The sequence below is a fragment of the Rhipicephalus microplus genome, unplaced genomic scaffold (assembly GCF_043290135.1).
Source record: "Rhipicephalus microplus isolate Deutch F79 unplaced genomic scaffold, USDA_Rmic scaffold_50, whole genome shotgun sequence".
Taxonomy (NCBI): Eukaryota; Metazoa; Arthropoda; class Arachnida; order Ixodida; family Ixodidae; genus Rhipicephalus; species Rhipicephalus microplus.
Genome location: NW_027464623.1, coordinates 761,707 through 787,554, shown reverse-complemented (window position 1 = coordinate 787,554; position 25,848 = coordinate 761,707). Strand labels below are relative to the sequence as shown.

Sequence of the window (25,848 nt, the reverse complement as noted above, 5' to 3'; positions counted from 1 at the left end):
AATGGTTCCGCTATAGATGAATGCGCGCACTACTGGCGCTTATTTCTCAGAGTAAAAACACTTTCAACCCCGCCTTCCTGCCACCACCGTTACTAGAGGATGCATACAAACGTGCCCTGCGAATCAGCTGCATTCCGCCCCACCCAGCCGATCCTTCTTTTCCCGAGGTTTCCACATAACACAAGCGAAGTGCGGTGAGACTCTAGAAAGACCATTTTCGCGTGCATGGTTCACGTCAATGGCATATCTACACACGGCTTTCAGAAATGACATCTCGTTGCGATCTGAATGGCCGCTGCCGCCACTCGCTTTCACCTTTGCTCCTGCCGAATCACAGGCATCGTCGCTACTGCGGAAGCCTAAAAAGAAAAAAAAATCCCATGGTATACAAATACTGCCTTAATTTCAGGAGAGTAGAAAGAAAAAAGAAAAGACTCACGGAGTTGTACTTGCCACCTTCCCAGTCTTCTACCTTATGAGCGAGAAGATTCTGAGCGTGATGTAGCCACTCGGTCTCGCTTTGATTGCTTGGGTCACCTCCCATTCACATGTCCTCCGATGGTCGGTGTGTCAAAGGAGGGAATGCCAAAAAGTCGACAGTGGGAGTCTACTGGCTTCCATCGTGTTGTGTTCTGTTGATGAATAAGAGGTTGGAAGTTCGATTTCGGATAACATCGGTCTCGTTGCACCATCGCAAAAATGTTAATATATTTAGTACTGCAAATTTTTGGAAGCGTTACAGATCACCAATCCAGCAATTCCGCTTTTCATGAAGGCTCGGGGCACTCAAGAATCACTGGATTTTGACGTGCTGAAAACATGTCGGGTTAATGAGGTACGCTGTAGTGGAGAGCTCCAGAAATTTTGATCCTCGGGTGTTTTTTAACCTGCACCGGCATCTCACAGTATACGGGCATCTGGATTTTTGCATCCGTTAAAGTGCGACCGCCGAAAACGAAATCGAAGAACCCGCGACTTTACGGTCGGCATATGAACACTGTAACCACTTCACTACCGTGAGCACTAGACCCAAGATGGACTTAAGGTTCATCAAAGAGGATGGGATACCGAAGAGGATGGATACCCTATGGACACCGCGGCCTCCAATGCGCTTGAGATTACCCGGCGTTGCTGTGCCGTGTCAGTGATATGCAGAAGGGACTCCCATGTATCTTTTGTGTGAGAAGTGTCAGCGTACTGTGGGCACGTTCATGCCATGTGTATAAGCGTGGCCGATTGTGAGCAGTATTTACAGTGTGGTGTCACGAGGTGTGGGCATATACCTTGCTATAAAGCCAGGGGTTGGTAGAGACACCTGCCTGAAGCTTGTGCCACAGGACGGCATCACGTCGAGGGAGGTCTTTACTGTAAAGCACGTACTTTCGGAGGGAAACAAAACTGCCCTTCTTAGTGAGCAAAGCCTCGTTGTTCAAGGGAAGTTCGTCGTGGTAGAAAAATCCAGCCCACCACCAACAAATTCCTGGGACAATCGCTCAATGGGCAGTCTACACCAGTCAGTGACTCATGGAAGATAAGTAAATAACACAGAATGAACACCAAGCATGAAGCATAGTGATAGGTGTGGCCGTATTTAGAAATTGTATGTTCTTAAATACAGTTAGTCTTTTTTATTTCCTAATGATGTCGTGTATTACCACTTGCTAAGCTTTTGTGTACAATATTTAGCATAAAGGTTGATTTGAGAATACGTGTACAGTTCTGCTGTATCTGGCCACGTTGTTCTTTTGAGCGAAGGTCATCCGTATCACTTATTTGCTTTCGGAAATACCACTGAATCCCTTTCAGGATTTTTCTAATCTTTTCGAAAAGAAAAAAAAGTGTCTTTCAGCCTCGTTGAACCAAAACATACAGCGCACGAGGCGCACCACGCACGAAGGTGACGCATTATTTCCGAATCAAGTAAGCATTGAAGCCTCAGAATTATCACCGCAAGTGAAAAGTGATAACGCTTAAATTGATATACGAATTTTTCACCATTGCAAGCCAGGATAAACGGATAAACATGGCCGATCGGGCGAATCCAGCAGGAAGAACCATAGGTTATCCATGTGTAAGAACACCACTTGCCAAGGGCAGAAAAAATGAGGTGCCAGCCAGGTTTTTAAGCGTATGTTCCTTAACTCGTCGTCCGGGCAAAACCTGGCGTCATAGAACTTGCAGAAGTGCTACACATGAAGGCCCGCCAGTAATACGCGCATTTGGATGAACTGATACATATGCCCCCCCCCCCCCCCCCCAAAGGGGTATTGATGTCACCAGCGCCATTGTCACAGTTTCTTCCTCTAGTTGATTATCATCGATGGCTGGGCGATGGGAGGAGTGTGTGTGTGCATGTAGTGTAACAAGACTGAACATAATAAAGCTTCAAAAAAGTGTCAGCGTACGCCGAAGCTACAACGGGATAAAAGCTACACACGTTCCGGTGGAGTTCATATGCGTCCAGTTTGCTTAGCTTCGTAGTGGGCAAGAAGCACCCTTGCTTTATGCCTATATGACATTATTAATAAAATAGTTTGGGTAGTAGGCCAGCATTCGCTTTACTACTTTTCTATATCATTCTTCTGAGAAGTGCGATGTCCGCTAAATACTGCAAGAAATTTCGTGTAATTTTGATTCAGTGGCTGACGACAATGAGGAATTATGGCTGAAGTGGGTATGCGCCCCAGTTAATAGGGGCACAAGAACAAGTTTTTGTAATGGGTTGAAGCATTGGACGACCCATTCGTTACACTCTTAGCATTGTGCGACGATGGGTTGGTCTTTCGCTGTTTCAAAACGATTTATAAGTCGTATTAACGCGATTGCTTTCCCGACATCAAGCCTGCCTAAGTCAAGTTTGCCAGCAAGCCCCAAGCACTGGTGGGGCTCAGTGGGTGAATGCTGGACTGGATTTCCCCCCAGCGGGCCTGGATTAGAGCCCCACTGTGTCATTGGTGCTAGGTTTTTTTTTCTAATTTTGTGCCATGTGGTTACGAACACCGGCGGTGGTGGCGGCGGACAACTGCGCGTGACCCGAGTTGTGATCTCATAACATCTTTCGCTGTAAAACGCTGAAATTGTGCGCCTTACATGACCAGCTCTACCTATAAGTAATCATTTTGAATGCGCGAATGATTGAGCGCCTGTCCCACTAGTGGTCTTTGCAGAACCTTTCGCCGAAATCGGCTCATGTTTGGGTACAGTATTTGCATGTTGTTCTGCAACTTAATAGCTCGTCTTTTTTTCTTGCGGCTGAAGACTTTTTATGCAACCACACAGACACCCGAGCTCACCTCCTTTAGGTAAAGTTGGGGCCAGACAGGCAAATGGGGTCGAATGTCTTGTGTCATTTTCATGCCACTGAACTGGCTCAAAGATTTATTTTTATTTTTTAGGGACTAATCCCTTTAAGGCGTGGGTTGGTCGTCACCTGTATGTATGCATGTGTGTAGTAACCTACAGTCACTACATACATGTCCTGCAGTGGACGTAGTCAGGCTGATGGTGATGATTATGTAGTAACCACCTCACAGCATATCCATGGAAATAACAATGACGAGTGGGGCGAAGCTTCGGATGACTTTATCGGGGAAACCGTGAATCATCCGCTGGCCGCCTCCGTCCGTCATCTGTCTGTCTGTTTGACATACGGACAGACGCACGGATGGACAGACGCGGATGGACGAACGCACGGATGGACGAACAGGTATACACACGGACGAATGAACAGAAGCACGGACGGACGGAAGCAAGAACGAACGCACGGACGGAAGCATGGATGAACTGACGGGAGCTTCGCCCCACTCATCATCATTCAGCTCGTGGATATGCTGTGATTTTTTCAACAGTGGTACAATTCGTGGGTACAAACACATCTTTGTGCCGCTAGTTAGAAATAAGAATACTTGAATGTGCTGGCAGATTCGTTGAAATGCAGCCATTGGTGCGTAGTCATGAGTCACATTTTACGTAGAAACTACTTTAGTTCTTGAATGCAGTGCCAGGACATGGATGCAGCCAAGAGCATGCATTGGTAGCGACCGCTGGCAGCACAGCGCCCATAGTGGGCTTCGTCCAAACCATGTCTACGGAAAAGGAGGGAAGGAGAGACAAAGCTTGACCGAAAGATTCTTCGCCCCTACAACATATATGTCGCATCCGATAGTTTCAGGCAAATCCATAACTGTATGTGACAAATTTCATGTCTAAGTTCAGGCCGCAACCCACCCTTCCTTCTTGGTCATGAGCGAAAACGGGTTTTTGCGATGCCATTTGCTTGTACGGCTCATTGTCTTCGCAATATTACTTTGCGCATCTGCTTGCATCAAGAATTGTGTTAAAAAGCGGACGCCCAACAATAATTACGTTTCCAAGCGGTTCTCGCAATCTGTTGATACCAATTTTTTCTACAGAAAATTTCGGTGAAAAATTCGTCCGTGGCCAGAACAGATTCGGTGGTTGCAAGACAAACCATAGGTTCCGCGTGCTGTTCCGAAGACGTAGGAACTCTCAAAGCACGCAGGGCCTGTCGGTGACATTTTACAGATTTTAGGGACGGCTAACTGTTCTCTCAGTATTGAGTACAATGTACGCTAGATCATTTAGCACGCTTTCTTAACACCTTCACAGCTATCACTTTACCGGGGAAGGTCAAAGCTCTCCCATAGTGGCGCACACCGTACTATGAATCATGGAACGTTCCTTCTAAACAAATTAATATATTTGCTGATTAATTCTAGTCTTACCTCCGTTTAACCAATATAACTGGCCACGTTCATTCGTATTTGAGGTATTTTATACAGCCACTACGGCTTCTGTGAAACCATTTGGTTAAACGTTCTCGAAGAACTAAGGCAAAAATTTGAGGACGCATCGGATTTCAACTTTCCGCTTTTTGAGCGGAGATACCTTGTGCCGAGTACTATTCGCGGTCGCGCTTGATTCTTTGCACACGTCGTCAGACCACCTTTGCATATCATGCGATCGTTGTAGTCAGCTTTGTGTATCTCTTTTGGTCTGGTGAATAAGAGCTGTTCTTGCGTGCGGCACTATATGAATAAGCGTTCTTAGGAAAGCTCTGCTTTCTCTTCGGTGTCAATGTGATGGCGGCTACTTGCCCTGCTCTTTCATCCTATACCAAGGAATGAATCCCTCGAGCGAACTCTTAGCCTATTACTTTCTCGGCGCTCATCTCCAGCATGCGATGACCAATGTGCATCTTAATAGAGGACCACAGTCAGTAACACCTCCTCCATTTTATGCAACTGTTCAATTTTTCTCCATGCCCATCTCACCTGTTCTGAAACAGATGTTCTGAGGATCCCTACTGTACACAAAACAGCTATTTTAGTGCTCTCGTGAGTTCCTCCGGCTCGACATGCTGCCTCTAATCGTGTATCTGGCCCTACCACGGTGGTCTAGTGGCTGCTCAGCTGCTGATCCGCAGGTCGCGGGATCGAGTCACGGCTGTGGCGGCTGCCTTTTTCAATGGAGGCGAAAATGCTGTAGGCCTGTGTGCTCAGATTTGGGTGCACTTTAAAGAACCTTAGGAGGTCAAAATTTTTGGAGCCCTCCACTACAGCGTCTCTCAATCAATCAATCATTAGTCCTGTATCGGGGAGTCCGCTGATAGCATGTTTACTTCTTGGACACCTCCAGCACTTCATGTGGATCCTATGATCGGAAATTCTTCTCATTTCCCCTGATCAAGTAATCTGCGCTCCCATTTGATTACACGATCTAATTATGTCATGACATCAAGATGAGAGATACTCGTTGCATCTCCACGTGAATCTCCATCGTAGCTCACGTAGAACTGTACTAATCCATTCGTCGGCTGTGTTTTGCAGAAATTCCGGCGTGTGCGTCATTGGTTGTGAGCGAAAAATCGTCATTTTGACCATGACCTAAACATCAAGGAAGATGCCAATAAAATAAAAAGAAATGGCCCCACATCTGTACGTTTCACTGCAAATGTCGGCGAAAGACGGTAATCTTGCGAGAGTGAACAAAACGTTCATTTGATGTTCTGCGCGAGAAAATTGGTGAATCGTATTCTGGAGGCGCTGCGTTACAGAGTCTTCATTAGTGCAGCGAACGCGAACGAGCGCATCGAGGCACGCTAGACAGGAGCGCTATCTGGCAGTTATCTTCGAAAACGAAGGAAGGCGTGCGCGCCTGTCTTGGAGGCGATAACGTATAGAACGCAAAGCGACGGGCACGTGCCACCACCGTCTCATCTTAGCCATGACCTACTCTACTCCTGACCTGCCCAGAGAGCCCCTCTCCAGCGCCCACGCTCTAGTTCATACCTTCTGCCACTAGGGCTGTAACCTAGGAACGGCGTGGCGGAAGTCAGCACTGGCTCACTAATTTCACCTTCAGCATTTGTGGTCATATTTTGGCCAACAGAGCACTTATAGTACGTAATTATTATGCTCAAATAAAAAAAATTATTTCAGGAGTCGATATGCTGAAGGTCATTCAGATATTTTTTTAGAAATTAAAAGGATGCAACACCACACAGGCTGTCGTATACCATCAAAGTCTACGGGTTCCCACGTTTGTCGACCAGTGTGCAATAAATAGTTAAGCGCACAGAACAGCTTACTTGACCAGCCATCTAAGGAAAGAAATAGTCACATATATGCTAGCAGTTCACCACAAAAGGCAGACATTCTTACCCCAGCGTCATAAAAACAACCATAAAGAAGCAGATGAACAGGTTATAGGTTGTGCCGCCAATAATGAGCGGTTGAACGAGGGAGGGGACATGCGCTTCCATAGGAACCCTGCCATCTGGGCAGGTCAGGAGTACAGTAGGTCGTGGTCGAAGCAAAACGTTGGAAACACTTGCCTTTTTGAGCATCACGTTGCATCGTCAGCGCAGCGTGATACACGCTACGGTCCTTAGAAGTACTTATGTATGCCTTCTCCAGTATAAAGCTACACATACAAAACATTGATGTTTTGACGTCAGCGCATATATGAGGCACCAGATATGCGCAATAGTTGCTTTTTAATTGACAATCGCACAAGTGTCAATGCTGAAACTTCAGCAATACTGGTGGGCGCGGCGGATGGGGTTGGCCGTTTGGGGTATCGTTTGGTGCCGTTTATGGTATCGTTAGGGTCGACGAACAGACAAGTGTACAGACAGACAAACCAAACGTTTTGCGTCGAAGCACCCCAAGAAAGGCTATCGTCTTTACTAACAAAAGGGAGTTTGAGAATACCGTTTGCAAGCGCTGTGGCAGTTGCGGGCGTAGCGGGCGCCATATGAGTTTTAGAATAGCGTTTGCCCTGCTGCAACCCGCAACGCACGATCGCAGTGACACTGTAGCCTCGAATTCAGTGTTTGCGGGCCACATGCGGGCCGTGATCGCCCCATGCTGTTTCGCATTTTTGCGCGCGGGCTGCGAACGCGAACGCCGACTCGCGTTACGACGCATGCGCAGTGGAAGTGACCACACCGCAAGAGCTCGCAGTGCGCTATTCTAAAACTCCCTAAACATTTCTGCATTTGCCTAAGCTTCTAACGCAGGCCTTTTGCGTGGAAAGCAGGTGTTCTACCACACAGCCAAGCGTCTGCTTGGAAAAACACTGAAAATATCTTTGTCTGCTTAGAAATGCAGTGACAATAACGTCAGGCTTTAGAAACACATGTATCTTGTATACCGGCTACACAATACAACAGGTAATATCGCTGACATTAGAATAGTAAGGTGTGCGTGTAAGTATTTTTGACTGTGTGAACTGCGCGAAGAAAACTGTGTATTGGCATGATATTTGAACTGGTTTCAGTGTGCTATTATGTTTCTTTCTTTTCCGTATTGTTAATTTTTGGGTACCGTTCTGTATTATTATTTTATTTTTCGCTCCAGAACTTTGTGATATGGAGTAGCCGAGGCAATAGGCACCTCAACCTCTCCACAGCAAAACAGTTAAAACAGAACAGAACAGAACAGGTAATATCGCAGCAATAATGCTGGTACAGGCGTACATTGCAATTAGGTATCAGAACATGGGATTATTATAAAGACTTCGTGGTTTAAAGCAGGTTGTTCATTACAAAAGACACACGCGTTACTGCACGTATACCCTCAAGACGCCGTAGTGTGTTCATTTAAATATAGAAAACATTTCACCACATATTTTCTCGTGGTTTAGAGCATGTTAGCATTTACACAAAAAGCAGCCAAAACGCCAAAGCTTTACTCACACAAGCAAGTTTCAACTTTATCAATTACATTGTCATCTACAATATAAACTTCCACAGTAATATCACGCACGAAAAAGTGTGCATGGAGTGGTTGAAGTACACACTAGAGACATGATATCGCTGTCACAAATGCACCGCTTCCGAATTGTTGATTTGCAGGAATGCGTGGTACAGTAGAGAAAATTGAGAAAAATTATTGTGTGTCCAACGAAATTAAAACGCGTGAAAACGTGGGGTCATAACCTACCGCGCGAGCGCCTTCAAGACACCACTATAACTTCACCACTAGCCTTGGTGAGGAAGGAAGCGAGACGGTTTGGAAACGTCGGGCTTTTACGTATTTTACGTGTTTTACATTGGTTGGAGATAAAGAAGTTTTTCTCAGCTTACTTACCAACCAGACAGACCTGCATCTAATGCTTATCTTTAAGTACAGGAAATGATCAAGACACAAGAAAGAGCCCAGATCATTAGTATATTCACCACGCGATCAGAAAAACAAGTTCCTAAACTGATTGATAAAAAGTTTCCGCGATATATAACGATATATAACCCATGGGAGGGACTCGGCGTCTGTAATGTTAGACACAGAACTGCCGTTACAACAAAAGAAGCAGTGTCTTTTTCACACTGTCTCTCTCTAACCTTTATTCTCATTATCCCCTTCCCCAGTTTATGGGCCCCGCCGCGGTGGTCTAGTGGCTAAGGTACTCGACTGCTCACCCGCAGGTCACAGGATCAGATTCCGGTTGCGGCTGCTGCATTTTCGATGGAGGCGTGAATGCTGTAGGCCAGTCTGCACAGATTTGTGTCCAGGTTAAAGAACCGCAGGTGGTCTAAATTTTCAGAGCCCTCCACTAAGGCATCTTTGATAATCATATGGTGGTCTTGGGACGTGAAACCTCACATATCAATAAAATCAGTGTTCCCCAGTGCAAGGTAGCCTATCAGGCTCAGCCATTATTAACTTCCCTGCCTTTCTTTCATTATTTTTTTTCTCTCTCTCTCTTCAAGATTGTTTTTGTTGGCGTTCAGTTTAGGCTTCCCTTCGTGCGAAAAATGTGGTTTGGCCTTCCAAAAAATATTTAGACAGTCTACAAACTGTCTAAAATGTGTTTAGAATGTCTTAGACTGTCAACACCAATTAATGTGAAGGGCGGCCGACTTCCTCGTCGTGAGAACGAGAAATGTTTGCTATTCTGAAAGCGCAGACCTACATAGGCTTTGGAGTTTAGTAATGTCTAATGACCTTTTTTCTCCATATCTCATTGTTAAAAACGCAAGTAAGACGTATCGCCTGGGAGACTCCCAATGACAAGCACCCCCCTGGCGTAACAAAAAAAAGATTCAATTTCGCTTTCACTTTATCAGATTTGATTTGCACTATATTTAGTTTCTCATGAATATCTGCATCTCTGGCCCAATGGTATTAACAGACCAAAAGGAAATTCGATGTGTGTACTTTGAATAATTCACCCTGAGGACCTTGATACTTCCGTAATCACTTTATTTCTTTTTCGTTATTCTGTTTTTTTGAGCTCACCTAAGATGGTACTTGCTTCAGTGGATGAAATAAATAAATGTATAATTGAAGAACTATAAATCAAAAAAGAAAGTCCTCTGCTGGAAAGTAAGGCAGCGAACCATCACAATTGAAGCCCACACGTTTACGCAGCCGAAACAGGACACAGCGATATCTAATTGTGCTCTCTGTCGTTTATTTGGCTGTCTGTTGGGAATACAAGACAGGTGTCACTATTGTACTTTTCATATTCATTCAGTTATTCTCGTTTAGATTGTGCACTACTGAGCTCCTTTATTATGATCAGCCTTCCAAGCCCCGTAAGCCTCGTGAGGCCTTTCAGTGTAACTAAACACTTGCGTGTCCTTCGGCTATGCTTCCGTAGAAGGGCCTTCTGTCACCTAATTTGCTGATATGGTCCTGGATAGCCAAAAAAGTGCACAATCACGACGTGTGCACGTGAAGTGTGAAGTCGCAATTCGTCTTTTGACGCGCTCGTACAGCATACACAAGGAATCGTGCTTCCCTAAAGAGTTGTCTACGCGTCGATGGCCTTTACCATTAACCCGTTCAAAATGGCGCTGTGAGCATAGCGGTTGACAGCGGCAGCCTCAGCTAGCGCTAGACGCAGCACAATATAGTGGTAACACGAACGCGTAAGCAGACAACATGCGAGAGGCAGAGTTACACTAACTAATGGTCTTTTGATTGCCTGAAAGAACCTTAAATATTATAATCAAGTTCAGAAGCACTGAAATTTGGGCGAGTTAGTACTTGAACATCGTAGTAGAAAGAGGCATAAGAAGGCACGAAAATGAGAGAAAAACACGATTTTCAAGTACAAACTCGGCCAAATTTCAGTGCTTTTAAACCTGATTTTCAGCACAATCTATTGAGTCAGCTACAATTGCGTTCGGTTCAACCCTGAGCACGAGCTGATCCTGCCATATAATTTAGAGTTGTGCAATGCTCTCCCTTTAGACACTTCGCTGAGATCGCTGTAGCTGTGTGTGGGGCAATCAAAGCTGCCAACAAGAAAAAAAGCTCAATGTAATTTAACTTCACTTTGTCATTCGAACATGCGACCTGCGAACATGCGATCGAACATGCGACCCGGATAGAACGTTCGACATTTGGGTCAGCAGCTGAGCACCGCCACGACTGGTTCACCGCGACGTACAAAGAATATTGTGTTAAATTTATATCATACAACCAAATCGCGAGCGAGCGCATGACGCATGGCACGATCTAGACCATAGATAAATATTTTCGCCTACCATAACAAAAATGTTCATTATGTAAAATCTTCGCGTACTCGTATAATTACGCAAATCAAGGCTTTCGCATGTAATATTGCATAAATATACCCAAAAGTACCGATAGCGGCAATGTCACCCTTTCCTACCACGGAAGCTGGATCAAAGAATTCCTTAAGAGACAACCAAGAGCCAAGTGCATTTTCCTATGTTTTTTTCGTATATTTTAATACACTCTGCGTCACACGAATGCATGATATATACAAACTTGTCAACCTAAGCTTCCGTCACGCCTCCATATGAAAGAGAACAGAGTAATACAATTCATGGTGGAAAATATACCGATATTGAACAGATGCACCCATTAGAACCTTGCTCAGTAGGACCACACTATTGGGATTCTCGAACGCACTCGGGGAGATCAAAAGGAACAGACGATTCCGGAAATTGCTCTCGAAGCAGGCGTACGGATGAGCAATCAGTACGATCTGTTAATATTCACTCTTCAGCGGCCTGTAGGGGCCCCGCATTCCTCACAGTGTTCCTTCTGGTTTGTCTATAGACGTGCGACACTGTGCGAGGGTAATCGGAGCAAATTAAACGGGATGTCTTTACACAAAGACAAGTTATGAGAAGCAGGAAAAAAAAGTGGCCCTGTATCTGCATGTTATACTGCAAATTTCGTCGAAAGACGATAGTCTGGCATCTGGAAAGAGTGAAAAAAAAAACGTGTATTTGATGTTCTGGGCAAGAAAACTGGTGAACGGTATTCTGGAGGCGCTGCGTCAGAGTGCCTCGAGCATGCAGCGGAGGTGACCGAGAGCATCGAGTCACGTCACACGTGAGACATGAGCGCTATCTGGCAGTTATCTTAGAAAACGAAGAGCGTGGTGTGCGCGCCAGTCTTGGCGGCTATAAGTTGTAGAACGCAAGGCGACGGGTATGTGCCACCACCGTGTCGTCTTAGCAAGGCGTTGGAAACACTTGCCTTTTTGAGTATCGTGTTGCACTGTCATCGCAGCTTGGTAAATGCTATGGTCGTTAGAATTACTTATGTATGCCTTCTCTAGTATAAAGCCTCACATAAAAAATATCGGCGTGTAGTTACCGTGCCTCAGATATGCGCAATAATTAATTTCGGATTGACAATCGCACAAGTATGAACGCTAAAACTTGAGCAATATTGGTGGGCGCTGCGGATAGGTTCCGCCGTTTGGGGGTATCATTTGATGTCATTTAGGGTACCATTTAGAGTGGACAAACAGACAATTGTATCGACAGACAGACCAAAATTTTTACGTTGGAGGTCCCCAAGAAAAAAACGAAGCACTGCGTTGTTTGCGATGTGTCGGAGTACGTGTGGGACGCGCACCATCTGACGGTTATCGATAAGCAGCTTCAAGGCCCTAACATTCACCCTCAAGTAGTATGGCTCGAATAAATCTAGGCAAATTGCAACAAATGAATTTAAGGTAAGGTCATTGGTTACCACTCAAATGACAGAAAAAAAAGACTCGTAGGGTTCCTCGTGCATTTGCTGAAGACGACAGGCAGATAATGACGATGATGATGATGATAATGATGATGGTGCCTCAAGCATGACTCATATACACTCAGGGGGATTGACCCAGAATCGGTTATATGAGTTTTGAGTCCTTTCAAGTGTTAGATAGGTGAAAGCCGTCTTATTTTCCTTCGCCTCCCGGAGAGGTTTTCGAACCTAACGTTCTTTAACACTGCTTCCAGTAGCGGAGGTATTGCAAGACTACAGGTAAGATAAACCTCTTTTGCACAACGTACAGGATAGGCCCACCATTTACCGAGCGACGATGTGATTGGATGAAGTCATGTGACGTCAAATTATGTGGAGTCGAGACGTCACGTGACCGTCACAAATTTTGTCAGTATGTGACGTCATGATCACGACGTCGTAGGACGACGGTCGACATTAGTGTTCCATAATGCATATATTGTATTTGCCACAAAAAAAAGTTGTTTGCTTGTTTTCGTTTGCAATATTTATATATATATATATATATATATATATATATATATATATATATATATATATATATATATATATATATATATATATATATATTTATCCTGCCCGCAGGAGATAATATATATATATAAATATATATATATATATATATATATATATATATATATATATTGTAAGCACATTCCAAGCATTTGATCGTTCTCACTTGCACATACCCATCATCATCGTTCTCACTTGCACATACCCATCATCATCGTTCTCTCTCTTGGTGTGGTTCTGAGCCGAGCGAGACATCGCAGAATAAACGCTTCTGCTCGCCCTGTCTGCTCGCCGTACCTAGTCTGCCTGCGTCTTTCAGAGTGGTGGAAGTGCCGGGGTAAGATCCCGACGTCCTCCTACGTTCATTTCCCACCTGGAGCTCCGATCTGGTCGCCGATTGCACCCAGCCACCCACACAGGTATGCAGACATCGGACCTAACGCCTAGCCCTAACGCTACAGCCCCTACGCCGGCGGCTGCCCGCTCTTCATCTACTGTCACCAGCCCTCAGCGCGAACCGCCCGTGTTCGCGGGTCTTCGCGGTGACGACGTCGAGGAATGGCTTGACCTTTACAACCGTGTGGGTTCAGCCAATCGATGGACCGAAGCAGAGAAACTGAGCTACCTTCCTTTCTATTTGACCAGCGTAGCCAAAACCTGGTATTTTAATCACGAAACTGACTTCGTTGATTGGTCGACCTTTGCCAACAAACTGCGACAAATATTCGGATGCTCATCGGGTCGTTCCGAAGCCGCGAAACAGAAGCTGGCTGTGCGTCTACAACTGGCACATGAGTCGTACACTTCGTATATCGAGGATGTTTTGGCCCTCTGTCGCCGTGCGAATAAAGACATGACGGAAGATGAGCGCGTTCGCCACATCCTTAAAGGAATCGGCCCAATCGCATTCAACGCCTTGGCTGTTGGCAATCCCGCTACGGTTAACGACGTCATTTCGACATGCCAACGCCTTGACCAGTTGCAGTCCCTTCGGCTTCAACAAGACAGTGATCCACGCCTGATGCCTCCCTCTGAATTAAAAACCCTTATCCGCACAATTATCCGGGAAGAACTTCGAGACCTTGAACAGCAGCGGTCCACTGTCGCCTCCGCTCCGTCTCCACCATTCGACCTGCGGAATCTTGTTAAGCAGGAGTTAGCGGCAATGGCGACACCGACATCCCCGGTCGCTCCGCCAGCACGCCCGATGCCCACATACGCCGATGTGACGCCCAGGTCGACACCGGCAGCACCGGTTGTTCAAACGGTAATGCCCACATATGCGGAGATCGCTGCGATTCCGCCTGCTCCCGGGGCATCTAGCTCTACGGATACTGCTAGTAGCCATTTGGCTGCTATGCGAGGTGGAATGACTGCTGCACCCTTGTATCCTCAGTGGCGTCAATCCCGTCCTGTTTGCTTTTACTGCGGTATACGAGGCCACATTTCTCGTTACTGCCGTCGCCGCCAGCAAGAGGAACGACGAGGCTATGCTGAGTTCGAACGAGACCGGTTCCGAAGACCAGATCTTTATGCTCCAGACACCTACCCGTCCGCGCAGTACCGGTCTCCGTCTCCTCCAGTGTCCCCTCGTCAACATCAGGAATACCGCTCCTCCAGACGACGCTCTCCATCGCCCTATCGCCGCTCCGCATCGCCACTTCGTCCAATCATCTCCCGTCCTGTTGACCAATCTTCGGAAAACTAAGGATTGCAGTTTTTGGAGGGAAAACTGCGTCCCGTCGACCAACAAAAATACCTCCTGTTCGCCCAGCTAATATGTTGTCAGTGACTATTGAAGGTATTCCTGTGCAAGCTCTCGTTGACACCGGTGCAACCACTTCTGTTTTGCGTAGTGACTTGTGCTCGCGCCTCCGTAAAGTCAGAACGCCCTATGTGGGACCTGTGTTGCGTGGGGCAAATAACGTGCTGATTCAACCTGACGGACAGTGTACGGCTCGTGTTTCTATTGATGGTATACGTCACCACATCGAGATGATTGTGTTGCCCACGTGCATTCATGAACTTATCCTTGGTTGGGACTTTCTGCATTCTGCTTCCGCTGTTATATCCTTTAAAGAGAACGTCATTCACATAACGGATACAACGGATGCGCCCATTCCAGTTTCATCACCCTCGATCTCCAACTTGGTCATTGTTGAAGACTGCGTCCTGCACCCTGGTCACGAACACGTGATAGCTGTCGCATCTACCCAAGTAACCGACGGTGATGCACTTGTGGCTCCTTCGTTTCGCTGCACCTCCCGTGGAATTCTCGTCGCCTCTTGCCTCCTCCGGTTTTCCTCTGGCTGCGCTTTTCTGCCCGTTTCTAACACAACTGCAGAATCTGTGCTGCTGCCCAAGGGAATGACAGTGGCAAAGATTGACTTCTCTCCATTGACCTCCATCGCGACACTCTGCCCGTCTTCGTCACCAGTACCAGCTCCAGGTTCACGTTCTTTCCCTTTTCGACCTGTCATTGGTTCAGACCTCACACCAAAACAGTCTGAAGCACTATTGGCCCTTTTGGCTAAGCACAAAGCCTGCTTTGATAGCTGTACCACAACACTGAGTCAGACTTCCGCGGCTGTACATCGCATTGAAACCGACGGTTCTCGTGTGATACGCCGTCGCCCATATCGGGTTTCGCAATCAGAGAGAGAAATAATTGAAAAAGAAGTGAACGAGATGCTATCGCGAAATATAATACGACCTTCTTCGAGTTCCTGGGCATCTCCAGTCGTTTTAGTTAAAAAGAAGGATGGCTCTGTTCGTTTTTGCATTGACTACCGCGCGTTAAATAAGATCACACGCAAGGACGTATATCCTATGCCTAGAATTGATGACGCTTTAGACACACTGCAAGGGGCGAACTATTTTTCGAGCCTTGACTTACGATCAGGTTACTGGCAAATCCCCATGAACGAGGCTGACAAAGAAAAAAACTGCATTTGCCACACCGGACGGCCTTTATGAATTTAATGTAATGCCATTCGGCTTGTGCAACGCTCCAGCCACGTTTGAGCGAATGATTGATACTGTTCTTCGTGGCCTAAAATGGAAGACCTGCCTCTGTTACTTAGATGATATCGTTGTTTTTTCAAGTACCTTTGCCCAACATCTTCAACGATTAGACGAGGTGCTACAATGTCTCTCCAAGGCTGGCCTTCAGATAAATACAAAGAAGTGTACATTTGCCAGCAAAAGCATCAAAGTCCTCGGTCACGTCGTTTCCAAAGACGGAATCCAACCAGATCCCGAGAAGATCGCAGCTGTGCTACAGTTCCCTCGACCGTCCAACCAAAAGACGTTGCGCAGCTTTCTTGGTCTCGCGTCCTATTTTCGTCGCTTTATACGCAACTTTGCTACCTTAGCGGCTCCGCTAAATAAGTTATTGGCCACTGGTGCTCCTTTCTCATGGTCCAACGACTGCGAATCTGCATTTGAAATTTTGAAAGAACGCCTGACTTCCGGACCAGTGCTGCGCCACTTCGATGAGAGAGCGCCTACCATACTCCATACTGACGCAAGCGCACAAGGCATTGGAGCAGTCCTTCTGCAGCGTGATTCCACCTCTAAAGAGCAGGTTGTGGCCTACGCTAGCCGGACTCTGTCAACAGCTGAGCGGAATTACACCATCACGGAGCAGGAGTGCTTGGCTATCGTATGGTCGATACAGAAATTCCGCCCGTATCTCTACGGTCGGCACTTCACCATCATCACCGACCACCACGCACTCTGTTGGCTTTCATCAATGAAGAATATGTCAGGACGTCTTGCGCGCTGGATACTGCGCTTACAAGAGTACGACTTTACAGTTACGTACAAGTCTGGCAAATGTCATCATGATGCCGACGCGCTGTCCCGGTGCCCACTTTCGCTCTCTCGTGACAATACGTCCACCGCATCGCGTTCGAATGACTCTGACACCCAGCTTGCCTCACAACACGTATCGCTCGCATCGCTGGATCCAATGCAGCTATCTTCGAACTCCGATTTACGTTCACTTCAGCTGGCAGATTCCTACTGTCGGTCTTTCATTGATCGCCTTCGCGGTGTCACTAAACCACCCAACAGCCGCTTGCGACGCCAGCTTCGACAATTTCGCCTTCAGGACGGTGTGCTTAAGCGCTACATTTACCATCCCACCGGTAACAAGTGGGTGCCAGTTCTTCCCCGCTGCCTTCGTCTTCGAGTTTTGGAAGCATTCCACGATGATATTGCTGCCGGTCATCTAGGCTTCCACAAGACCTACGATCGCATCAAGACGCGCTGCTTCTGGCCTGGCTTGTCCACAACGGTGGCCAAATACGTGGGCTCGTGCGCGTTGTGTCAGCACCGCAAGCGATCCACATCCCCGCCTGCTGGTTTCCTTCAGCCTCTTCCCTGTCCCACCACACCATTCGAATTTGTCGGAATAGACTTGTATGGTCCTTTGCCGTTGACACCTTCCGGTCACCGTTGGATCGTCACTGCAGTCGACCATCAAACAAGATACGCCGAGACTTCACCTCTTCATTCTGCTACCGCCACAGAAATCGCCAATTTTTTCTTGAACTCCATCGTCTTGCGCCACGGAGCCCCTCGCGTCCTTTTGAGTGACCGTGGCAAAGCCTTCCTTTCCAAGGTCCTGGATGAAGTCCTGCAGGCGTGCAATACAGTGCATAAAACCACTTCTACATACCATCCGCAAACGAATGGCCTTACCGAGCGCTTCCACCGAACACTCTCTGACATGATATCGATGTACTTGCATCCTGACCACAAAAATTGGGATAACATTTTACCGTTTGTCACCTTCGCATACAATACTGCCGTACAACGATCAACTGGCTACAGCCCGTTTTTTCTCGTGTACGGCCGATCTGCCTCCTCGGTCTTCGACACGGCATTTTTCTTTGCACCGGCTCCAAGCAGTACCTCGCTCCCAGAAGAGTTCGCAGCCCGAGTCACACAATGCCGTGAAATTGCTCGCAAAAACACGGAAGCAACCCAAAAGGAGAGAAAACATCGCTGTGATAAAAAACGACGCGACGTGGCCTTTAATGCTGGCGATAAGGTTTTACTATGGACCCCGGTTCGAGCGTCGGGCCTTTGCGAGAAATTTCTTCACCGGTATGTTGGCCCATACACCGTTGTACGACAGACATCTCCAGTTAACTACCTCGTCACCCCGCTTCAGTCTGTCACTGACCGCCGTCTGCGCAGCACGGAAATAGTTCACGTCTCACGCATGAAGCCTTTTGTTACTCGTTCGGCCGATCTCTGACTGGCGGCCAGGTTGGCCGCTTCGCAGAGGGGGGGGGAAATTGTAAGCACATTCCAAGCATTTGATCGTTCTCACTTGCACATACCCATCATCATCGTTCTCACTTGCACATACCCATCATCATCGTTCTCTCTCTTGGTGTGGTTCTGAGCCGAGCGAGACATCGCAGAATAAACGCTTCTGCTCGCCCTGTCTGCTCGCCGTACCTAGTCTGCCTGCGTCTTTCAATATATATATATATATATATATATATATATATATATATGGGTTATTCCATAACAAGCGTACCCGATCAATTTTTGACAATCTCCGATCATGCCGAGATATATGTGACAGGGAGAAGTAGTAAATAGGGCGTTACAGTTCGCAAAAAATTTGTGTGGCCTAGAGGCCGCTTCAAACTTTTCGTACCCCAGTGATACTGCGTCGCACTTAATATTTTTGCATAGTATGACTGGTTAGAGTATTTATTACGAAACATTTTTTTCGTTCGTCTCAAGGTAGCTATACCTATTCATGACTATGATAGTTTATTATTCTTAGTTTTAATTTGCTTTTTTTTCACTTCGGTGAAGTATTGACATATGCTGCACGTGTAGCATAGTTCATAACTATGAAACAACACCAACTCACCCAACTGTCAGTGCTTTTTTCGAGAAATCACACATTTTTTAGTCAGTAATATATTATCATTTCCTTCTTTCTATGTTTCTATATTAACTGACTAAAACGCTACGGAGCAAATGAAGCAAGAATAGCCGAAATATTGCGTCCAATTCGGAAATAAAAACAGCATTTACACTCATATTTCACCTTAATTTCGGCAATCTAGCGGTCCAAGTAAAATAATGGCTTTGACATTGTTGAATAGTACCGACTGTAGGTAAGATAATGAGAGAGTTGTGAAAGAATAGTTTTTTGTTCCAACAGAGAAATAAAATTTCCAACTGAACAGCCACAAGAAGTACTACGCCTGTCTTTGCCTCACCTTCACCGCATAGCAAGTCAGGTTCCAGCGGCAGCTTTTCGGCAATGATTAATGCATATTGTACAACTCCTTGTCAGTTGTTTCAGTAATACTGCTTTATATGACGTGAAAATGGACAGTAGCGCTTTCTTTATGAAACAGTACTCCCCCCCCCCCTGTACCACCAGAGTGCAGGTTACATTGAACCTCTCCTTAGTCCCAAGGGGCCGAATTATAGGGCTGTCAGTGATCTGCTAAGCAGCATTGAGGTGACGTGTTCGCCTTCTGATAATCAATAGACATGACCGTAATAATATTTACCAGCACAAGTAAATTACACTTCATCTAAGCTGTTCTTTTAATGTCTCAGGTATAGGCTGATGCGGGACCGCTTCCCACTGGTGTGCATGATGATATATTTTAGACATTACAGAGATGACTTGATATCGTGCGCATAAATGATACTTCAGTCACCATGTATATTTGGGTATTTGAATATACGGCAGATAATGATGTCCCTAATGATGCAAAAATACAGAAGGCAAGTGAATTTTGGTAACAAGAATTTAGTAGCCGTTGCTTCACTTTACTGGGAACACGATATGCAGCACGTTTTCTTGGTGTAACGCTGGTGATCTTTTTTTTAATCCTGCTGAGTAATGATTTACGTAATGATGGCAAGGCCCTTTATATATATATATATATATATATATATATATATATATATATATATTGTGTCTCTAAAAGAAACAGGCTGTCATGTTGGCTAGAGCTGCGCCACCTAAAAGAGAGCCTGGTGGTTTATTTCGAGCCCTTTTAAAGCAAACGATATGAAAGAGGGAAAGGGAACAAAGGGAGGACAGAATAAGTGTGACGTACAGTCACGCTGATAAGCTGCAATCTGATACGTGTTCTCGTGCTGATTAAAAAAACATTCTAGAAAACTTGATGAAAGTTGTTGTCGTAATGCAATCGTCGAGGTTCCGCACGTTTCCTGGTAGACTTTCGTGCACTTGAAAAATTGAAATTGTCCCCTTCATGGTGGGAACCTTGCGTTATAGCTGTGGGATCCGCTATGCCTTGTTGGTCTCCGTGCGCTTGTTCGCCAGGTGTATTGCTGTCCTGGCTTTTGTCCCGATTGACCATGTTTTCAGGGCTGTCGGCGTCTTGGTCTTCATCCTCGCTTGTACTGTTTCCGGGTATGCGCAGCAGGTGTTGCCTGTTTCGCCTCAGCATCCGCTGGTCCTCGGTCTTCACCATGTAAGATCTTGGTGCGGCTTGCTCGCTTACTGTCGCTGTGCGTGACCAGTGTCCATTATGAATGCGTACTGCAGTTCCACTTCCGAGCGGTGGTAGTGCCTTTCCGTTCGAAGACGGGCGACGCTTTTCCACTGTAGTTCCGGGATCGCCTTGGTACTCGGGAAGGGTCGTGCGAAGGTGCCGGCCTTGCAGTGGTTCACCTGGAGAGCGACCATGTTCTAGTGGGGATGAACGATAGGCTAAAAGCCCCAACCAAAAGTCACCGTTGGAGTCGTTGGTCTTCTTTAGGATGCGCTCAACAATCTGAACCCCCTTTTCTGCCAGTCCATTTGACCGAGGGAATTCTGGACTCGATGTGATGTTCTGAAAGTCATATCTTTGCGCGAACTCTCGGAACTCTTGCGATCCAAACTGGGGCCAATTGTCAGTACATACATGAACCGGGATGCTGTAGCGTGAGAAGATGGCCGATATTTTATCTATGACTTCTTTGGCCGTTGTGCTTCTTAGCTTCTCTACGTCAGGGAAATTGGAGTGGGCATCGTATACAATGACATAGGAGGCTCCCCCGAACTGAAAAATGTCAATTCCCACTCGGTGCCATGGCCTGTCCGGGGTTGCCTGCATGAGAAGGGGCTCACTCGGCTGCTTGTATGCATACCTCTGGCAAGTACTGCACCCCCGAATGAAGGAGTCAATGGCACTGCTGAGTCCAGGCCAAAATACCAACCTGCGTGCTCTCGCCTTGCATTTATTTAGTCCGAGGTGTCCATCGTGAATTCGTCGAAGAATTTCTGCTCTCATGGCTTTGGGTATGACCACTTTGCATCCCTTCAGAAGTGACCTTCTACCACTGACAGTTCTCCGGCAAAGGGCTTGAGTTCACCTTCGACGGCGTCACCCCGTGAGATTCGTTCTCTCACCTCGCTCAAATACGGGTCGTTCCTTGTTTCCTTTTCCAGACGTACTTTCATGGGCGTGCTTACGATGCCGGAGACGACCTCTGTCGCATGGATGTCGACGTCTGTGAAGGCACTCGATGACTGTAATGGTATAGGTGCACGCGACAGCATGTCCGCCAGAACCAGCTCCTTGCCAGGCACGAACTGCAAAGTATAATCATATTGTAAAAGCCTGATGAAAAAACGCTGCAATCGTGGTGGCACGTCTCCAATGCCCTTTTGAGAAATGGCAAGCAGGGGCCTATGGTCAGTTTCGATCTATACCTTTCGACCATAAACGAAATGATGAAATTTCTCGCATGCAAACACTATACCGAGCGTTTCCTTTTCAATTTGCGAGTAACGGGTCTCGCAATCGGTTAATGTTCTTGATGCAGCAGGGCCGCGCCTAAACCGGTCCCCGAAGCGTCCGCAGTGATCTTAGTGTCCTTCTTCTCGTCAAAGAGCGCGAGTAACGGTGGGTTTGTTAACGCGTTGCACACTGCTTCCCATTCCCGCTGATGCGCTGTGGTCCATTCAAACGCGACGTTTTCTTTCACAAGGCCGCGCAGCAAGATTATCTTATCACTCAACGACGGCACATATTTGCGAAAATAGTTGACCACGCCCATCATTCTGCGCATGGTGTGCCTATCTGTAGGTGTAGGCAGTGAACGAATGCTTTCAACCAGGTTGCGACTCGGACTTATTCCCTGCTCACTTATTACGTTACCCAGGAACTCAATTTCTTTCACGCCAAAAACGCATTTCTTCAGGTTAAAAGTCAGGCCCGCTTTTTGTGCCCGCTTCAGCACGGCCTGCAGGCGTTCATTATGCTGATCCTTGCTGACGCCCCACACTAAAATGTCTATGTATCTGCGTACACCTGCCAATCCTTCAAATATTTCTGTTAGCGTTTTCTGGAAAACTTCGCTTGCGGACGAAATTCCGAACGGAAGTCGCAAGAAGCGGTAACGCCCGAACGGCGTCGCAAAAGTGCACACTTGTGATGTAGCTGCGTCCAATGGAATTTGATGGAAACCTGCCTTGGCACCTAGGCGCGAAAAACATGTTGCACCTGACAGCTCTGCCTCAATCTCTTCCCTTGTTGGCATAGGATAGTGCTCATGCTTTATGTTCTTGTTTATTTCCCTCGGATCCATGCATACACGAAGGGCCCCATCTTTCTTACGCGTAATAACCAGAGGGCTCACCCATTCTGTCGGTTCGTCCACTTTCTTGATAATGGAGGCCGTTTCCATGCGTTCCAGTTCTTGTCGAAGAGGCTCTCTCAGGGCCAAGGGTACCCGTCGGGCTGGGTGCACGACTGGAACACCATCCTCCCGCAGGATCATCCGGTATCGCCTTCCGACACAGCCCATACCCTGAAATAAGTCTGGAAAGGACTTCTCGGGTTCCGGCTCGCTCCACCTTGCCGAATCCACAGATTTCGGGACAATCCCAAATTGCTTACATGCGTGCAGCCCTAATATGGCCTGGCGACCTTTTTTGACTACGAAGAAGGTCACAGCATGCGTCGCGTCGCTTAGTAGCAACAATTCCCTGCTATATCCGACATGCTTGATGGCGCTGCCGTTGTAAGCCTTCAAAACTGCACTACTTTCCTGCAGGTCCGCTGCATCCTTGAAACGACGGAAAAGAGACCACGGAATTATGTTGACTTGTGAACCTGTGTCCACTTTGAATCTGATTTCCTGTCCGCCTAGCTTTCCGCTCACCGTCCAGTCTGCGCTTTCCCCGAGGCTGACACCGTAGACACCGATGTCCAAAATGTCAAATCCGTCCTCTGCCTCAACTTCTTGTACTTGGCCTATGTGTCGGCTCGGTCGACGCTTGCAGCATATAGCAAAATGGTTCGGCTTATTGCAAGCAAAGCATGTCTTTCCATATGCTGGACATTGCCTTTGCGCGTGCTCCTTGTTGCACTGTCGGCACCGAAATTTTTTTTTTGTTGTGCTCTGCCCTGTGGGCGTAGTCTACTTGCAACGTTTGACTCGACCAAGCAGCAGTTTGTCGTGTTGAAACCTCGGCTGCTTTACAAATCTGCTCAGCCTTCTGTAAGGTTAAGCCATTTTCTCGCAACATCTTTTCCCTTATCTTCGGGTTCTTTGTGCCAAAAACAATCTGATTTCGTATCATGAATTCTTCTAGCGTGCCGAAACTGCATAGTTTCGCCTGTTTTTTAAGCTCTCGCAAATAATGCTCAAACGGCTCTCCTTCGTTCTGCATGCGAAGGCGAAAAACATGCCTCTCGTAAACCTCGTTCCCCTCGTCGACACAGTACTCCTCGAACTTCCGCAACACTGTCTGGTAGTCTTCATTGCTCTCACCTTCTGCGAACGAGAAGTTGTTGTAGATGTCGAGGGCTTCCTCACCGGCGATGCTGAGCAAGATTGCTGTCTTGGAGGCTTCCGTCCTGGGTGGTTTAGTGGGCGTCGCCGCGAAGAAAAGTTCCAGTTTTTTCTTGAACATCTGCCAATTTCCTCGTATGTTGCCTGCCAACCGCAGCTGTTCTGGATGCTTGACGTTTTCCATTTTGACGAGGCTTTGGCACTTCTAACAGCATGTATTGTGTCTCTAAAAGAAACAGGCTGTCATGTTGGCTAGAGCTGCGCCACCCAAAAGAGAGCTTGGCGGTTTATTTCGAGCCCTTTTAAAGCAAACGATATGAAAGAGCGAAAGGGAACAAAGGGAGGACAGAATAAGTGTGACGTACTGTCACGCTGATAAGCTGCAATCTGATACAATATATATATATATATATATATATATATATATATATATATATATATATATATATAAAGAGAGAGAATGGATAGATAGATAGATAGATAGATAGATAGATAGATATGCCGACGTTATTATAGTTTAAAATGGCACATCAGCATACAGTCACTCCATTTCTCCCCTTCAAATGATCCTGGGAAAACGTACTCAACAGAAAAAGCGAGAAATAATAACGTCTTACCCGAGAAATAAGTAACGTGAGCGCTCAAAAAACTCGTTAGGGTATAGTGGTGAAAAAGAAAAAAAAATGTCAAGCTTCGTCCTGACAGTGTTCCGCGAACTGGTGCCCATACAACAAGCATCGGGCTAGTTTTTTTTCCGACGTAGATGGAGCACCGCTCGTATTACCTCGAGTCTTTCCGGCTTTTTGTCTCTGACGTCAGCGACACTTCCCGCCTTGTGTTGGTGTGAGCGTGCGAGCCGCTGACGTCATATACATTGACGACACTACCACCACCGACCGCTGCGGTGCCGCGTTGCTCTCCTGTGAGCACCGGCGTGCAGAAACAGGCACGCAGAAGCAGGAACCGCCGTTCTGTCTTTTCTCTTCGGATGAACTGTGTTGATGGCGGATAAGCGGGCGGATGGCATGGGGCCCGAGACAGACACGCGATACGGGCCCGCAATGGCAAACACAATGAGTAATGCGATATACCTGACTGCCTTTGCCTAAGTGGTCGTGATCTCATCACATGCGAGACAAGGCGGGAGTTCGGGTGTCACAGCGAATTTGCTCTTCGGCACATCCACCCGGCGTGCATATGCTTCCTTGATTTTTCTCTAGTCCTGGTCTATACGTAGATTTTACCTTCGCAATTCTGCCGACACTGTCCTCTTTTTTTCTGTTTACTACCTGCATTTGTGGTCTCGAAACAGGAGCACTTTTGCAGAATATGTGTGGTTTTTATGTTGCATGCGAACTTCAAAGTACCGATCCTGTGACGGTACCGATTCATATTTAATAGTGCGGAGTGATCGCAGACGCGGAAAAAACATACTCTCGCCCAAAATGTTGAGCTATTTTGCATCGCAATCAATTCGCTGTGTGTTAGCGCCTCGTGGCCGAATGCAGTTGCCAAAAAATTGTTTCGTAACTGGAACATTGTATGTGGGTTGCACTTGCGCTGAATTTATTGAGAACGTAATTCAGTCATTTGACGAACGTGCATAAAAGACTGGCGCTGAGGAGCGATATTAAGATTTGGGCGACTGTAAAACTCGTGAAACGTTGCGCGCTAGGACGTTGTTTGCTGGTGCGTTACCTTCAAGACATCCGACGGATAAGCCAATAGCTATCAGAAGGATGGTGCCTTGCCGTCAATTAACGAGATACAGCAACAAAGAATTCTGGCTAAAGCGGTCCGTCAGACATTGCGCTTTTTCATTGAAATGGTGCGTGCGAACAGATGCACCAGGCCCTGTGTGTATGCGTGCTACGCCTATGGCATGTCGTTACCTTGTCAGCTGAATACGTGCAAACACACAAGATGATCAAGGCCGACTCAGCATCTCGGTAAAGTCAAGGTGCTTAGCTGCGGCCTAGATGACGTGTGTTCGACC

The 25,848-nt window shown here is 46.8% G+C and overlaps 1 protein-coding gene across 1 annotated transcript in view; it reads right to left on the bottom strand.

The window, feature by feature from the left end:
- LOC142788264 (uncharacterized) overlaps positions 1–24,036 on the bottom strand; it is a 77,287-nt gene extending 53,251 nt beyond the window's left edge. Inside the window, exons 1-4 of the mRNA XM_075884870.1 lie at positions 23,761–24,036; positions 22,695–23,333; positions 21,398–21,645; positions 20,283–21,212 (exon numbers count right to left, since the gene is read on the bottom strand). Coding sequence (XP_075740985.1) covers positions 20,283–21,212; positions 21,398–21,645; positions 22,695–23,333; positions 23,761–24,036 — 2,093 coding nt within the window. The remainder of the gene's footprint in view (positions 1–20,282; positions 21,213–21,397; positions 21,646–22,694; positions 23,334–23,760) is intronic.
- Between the last annotated feature and the right edge of the window lie 1,812 nt (positions 24,037–25,848).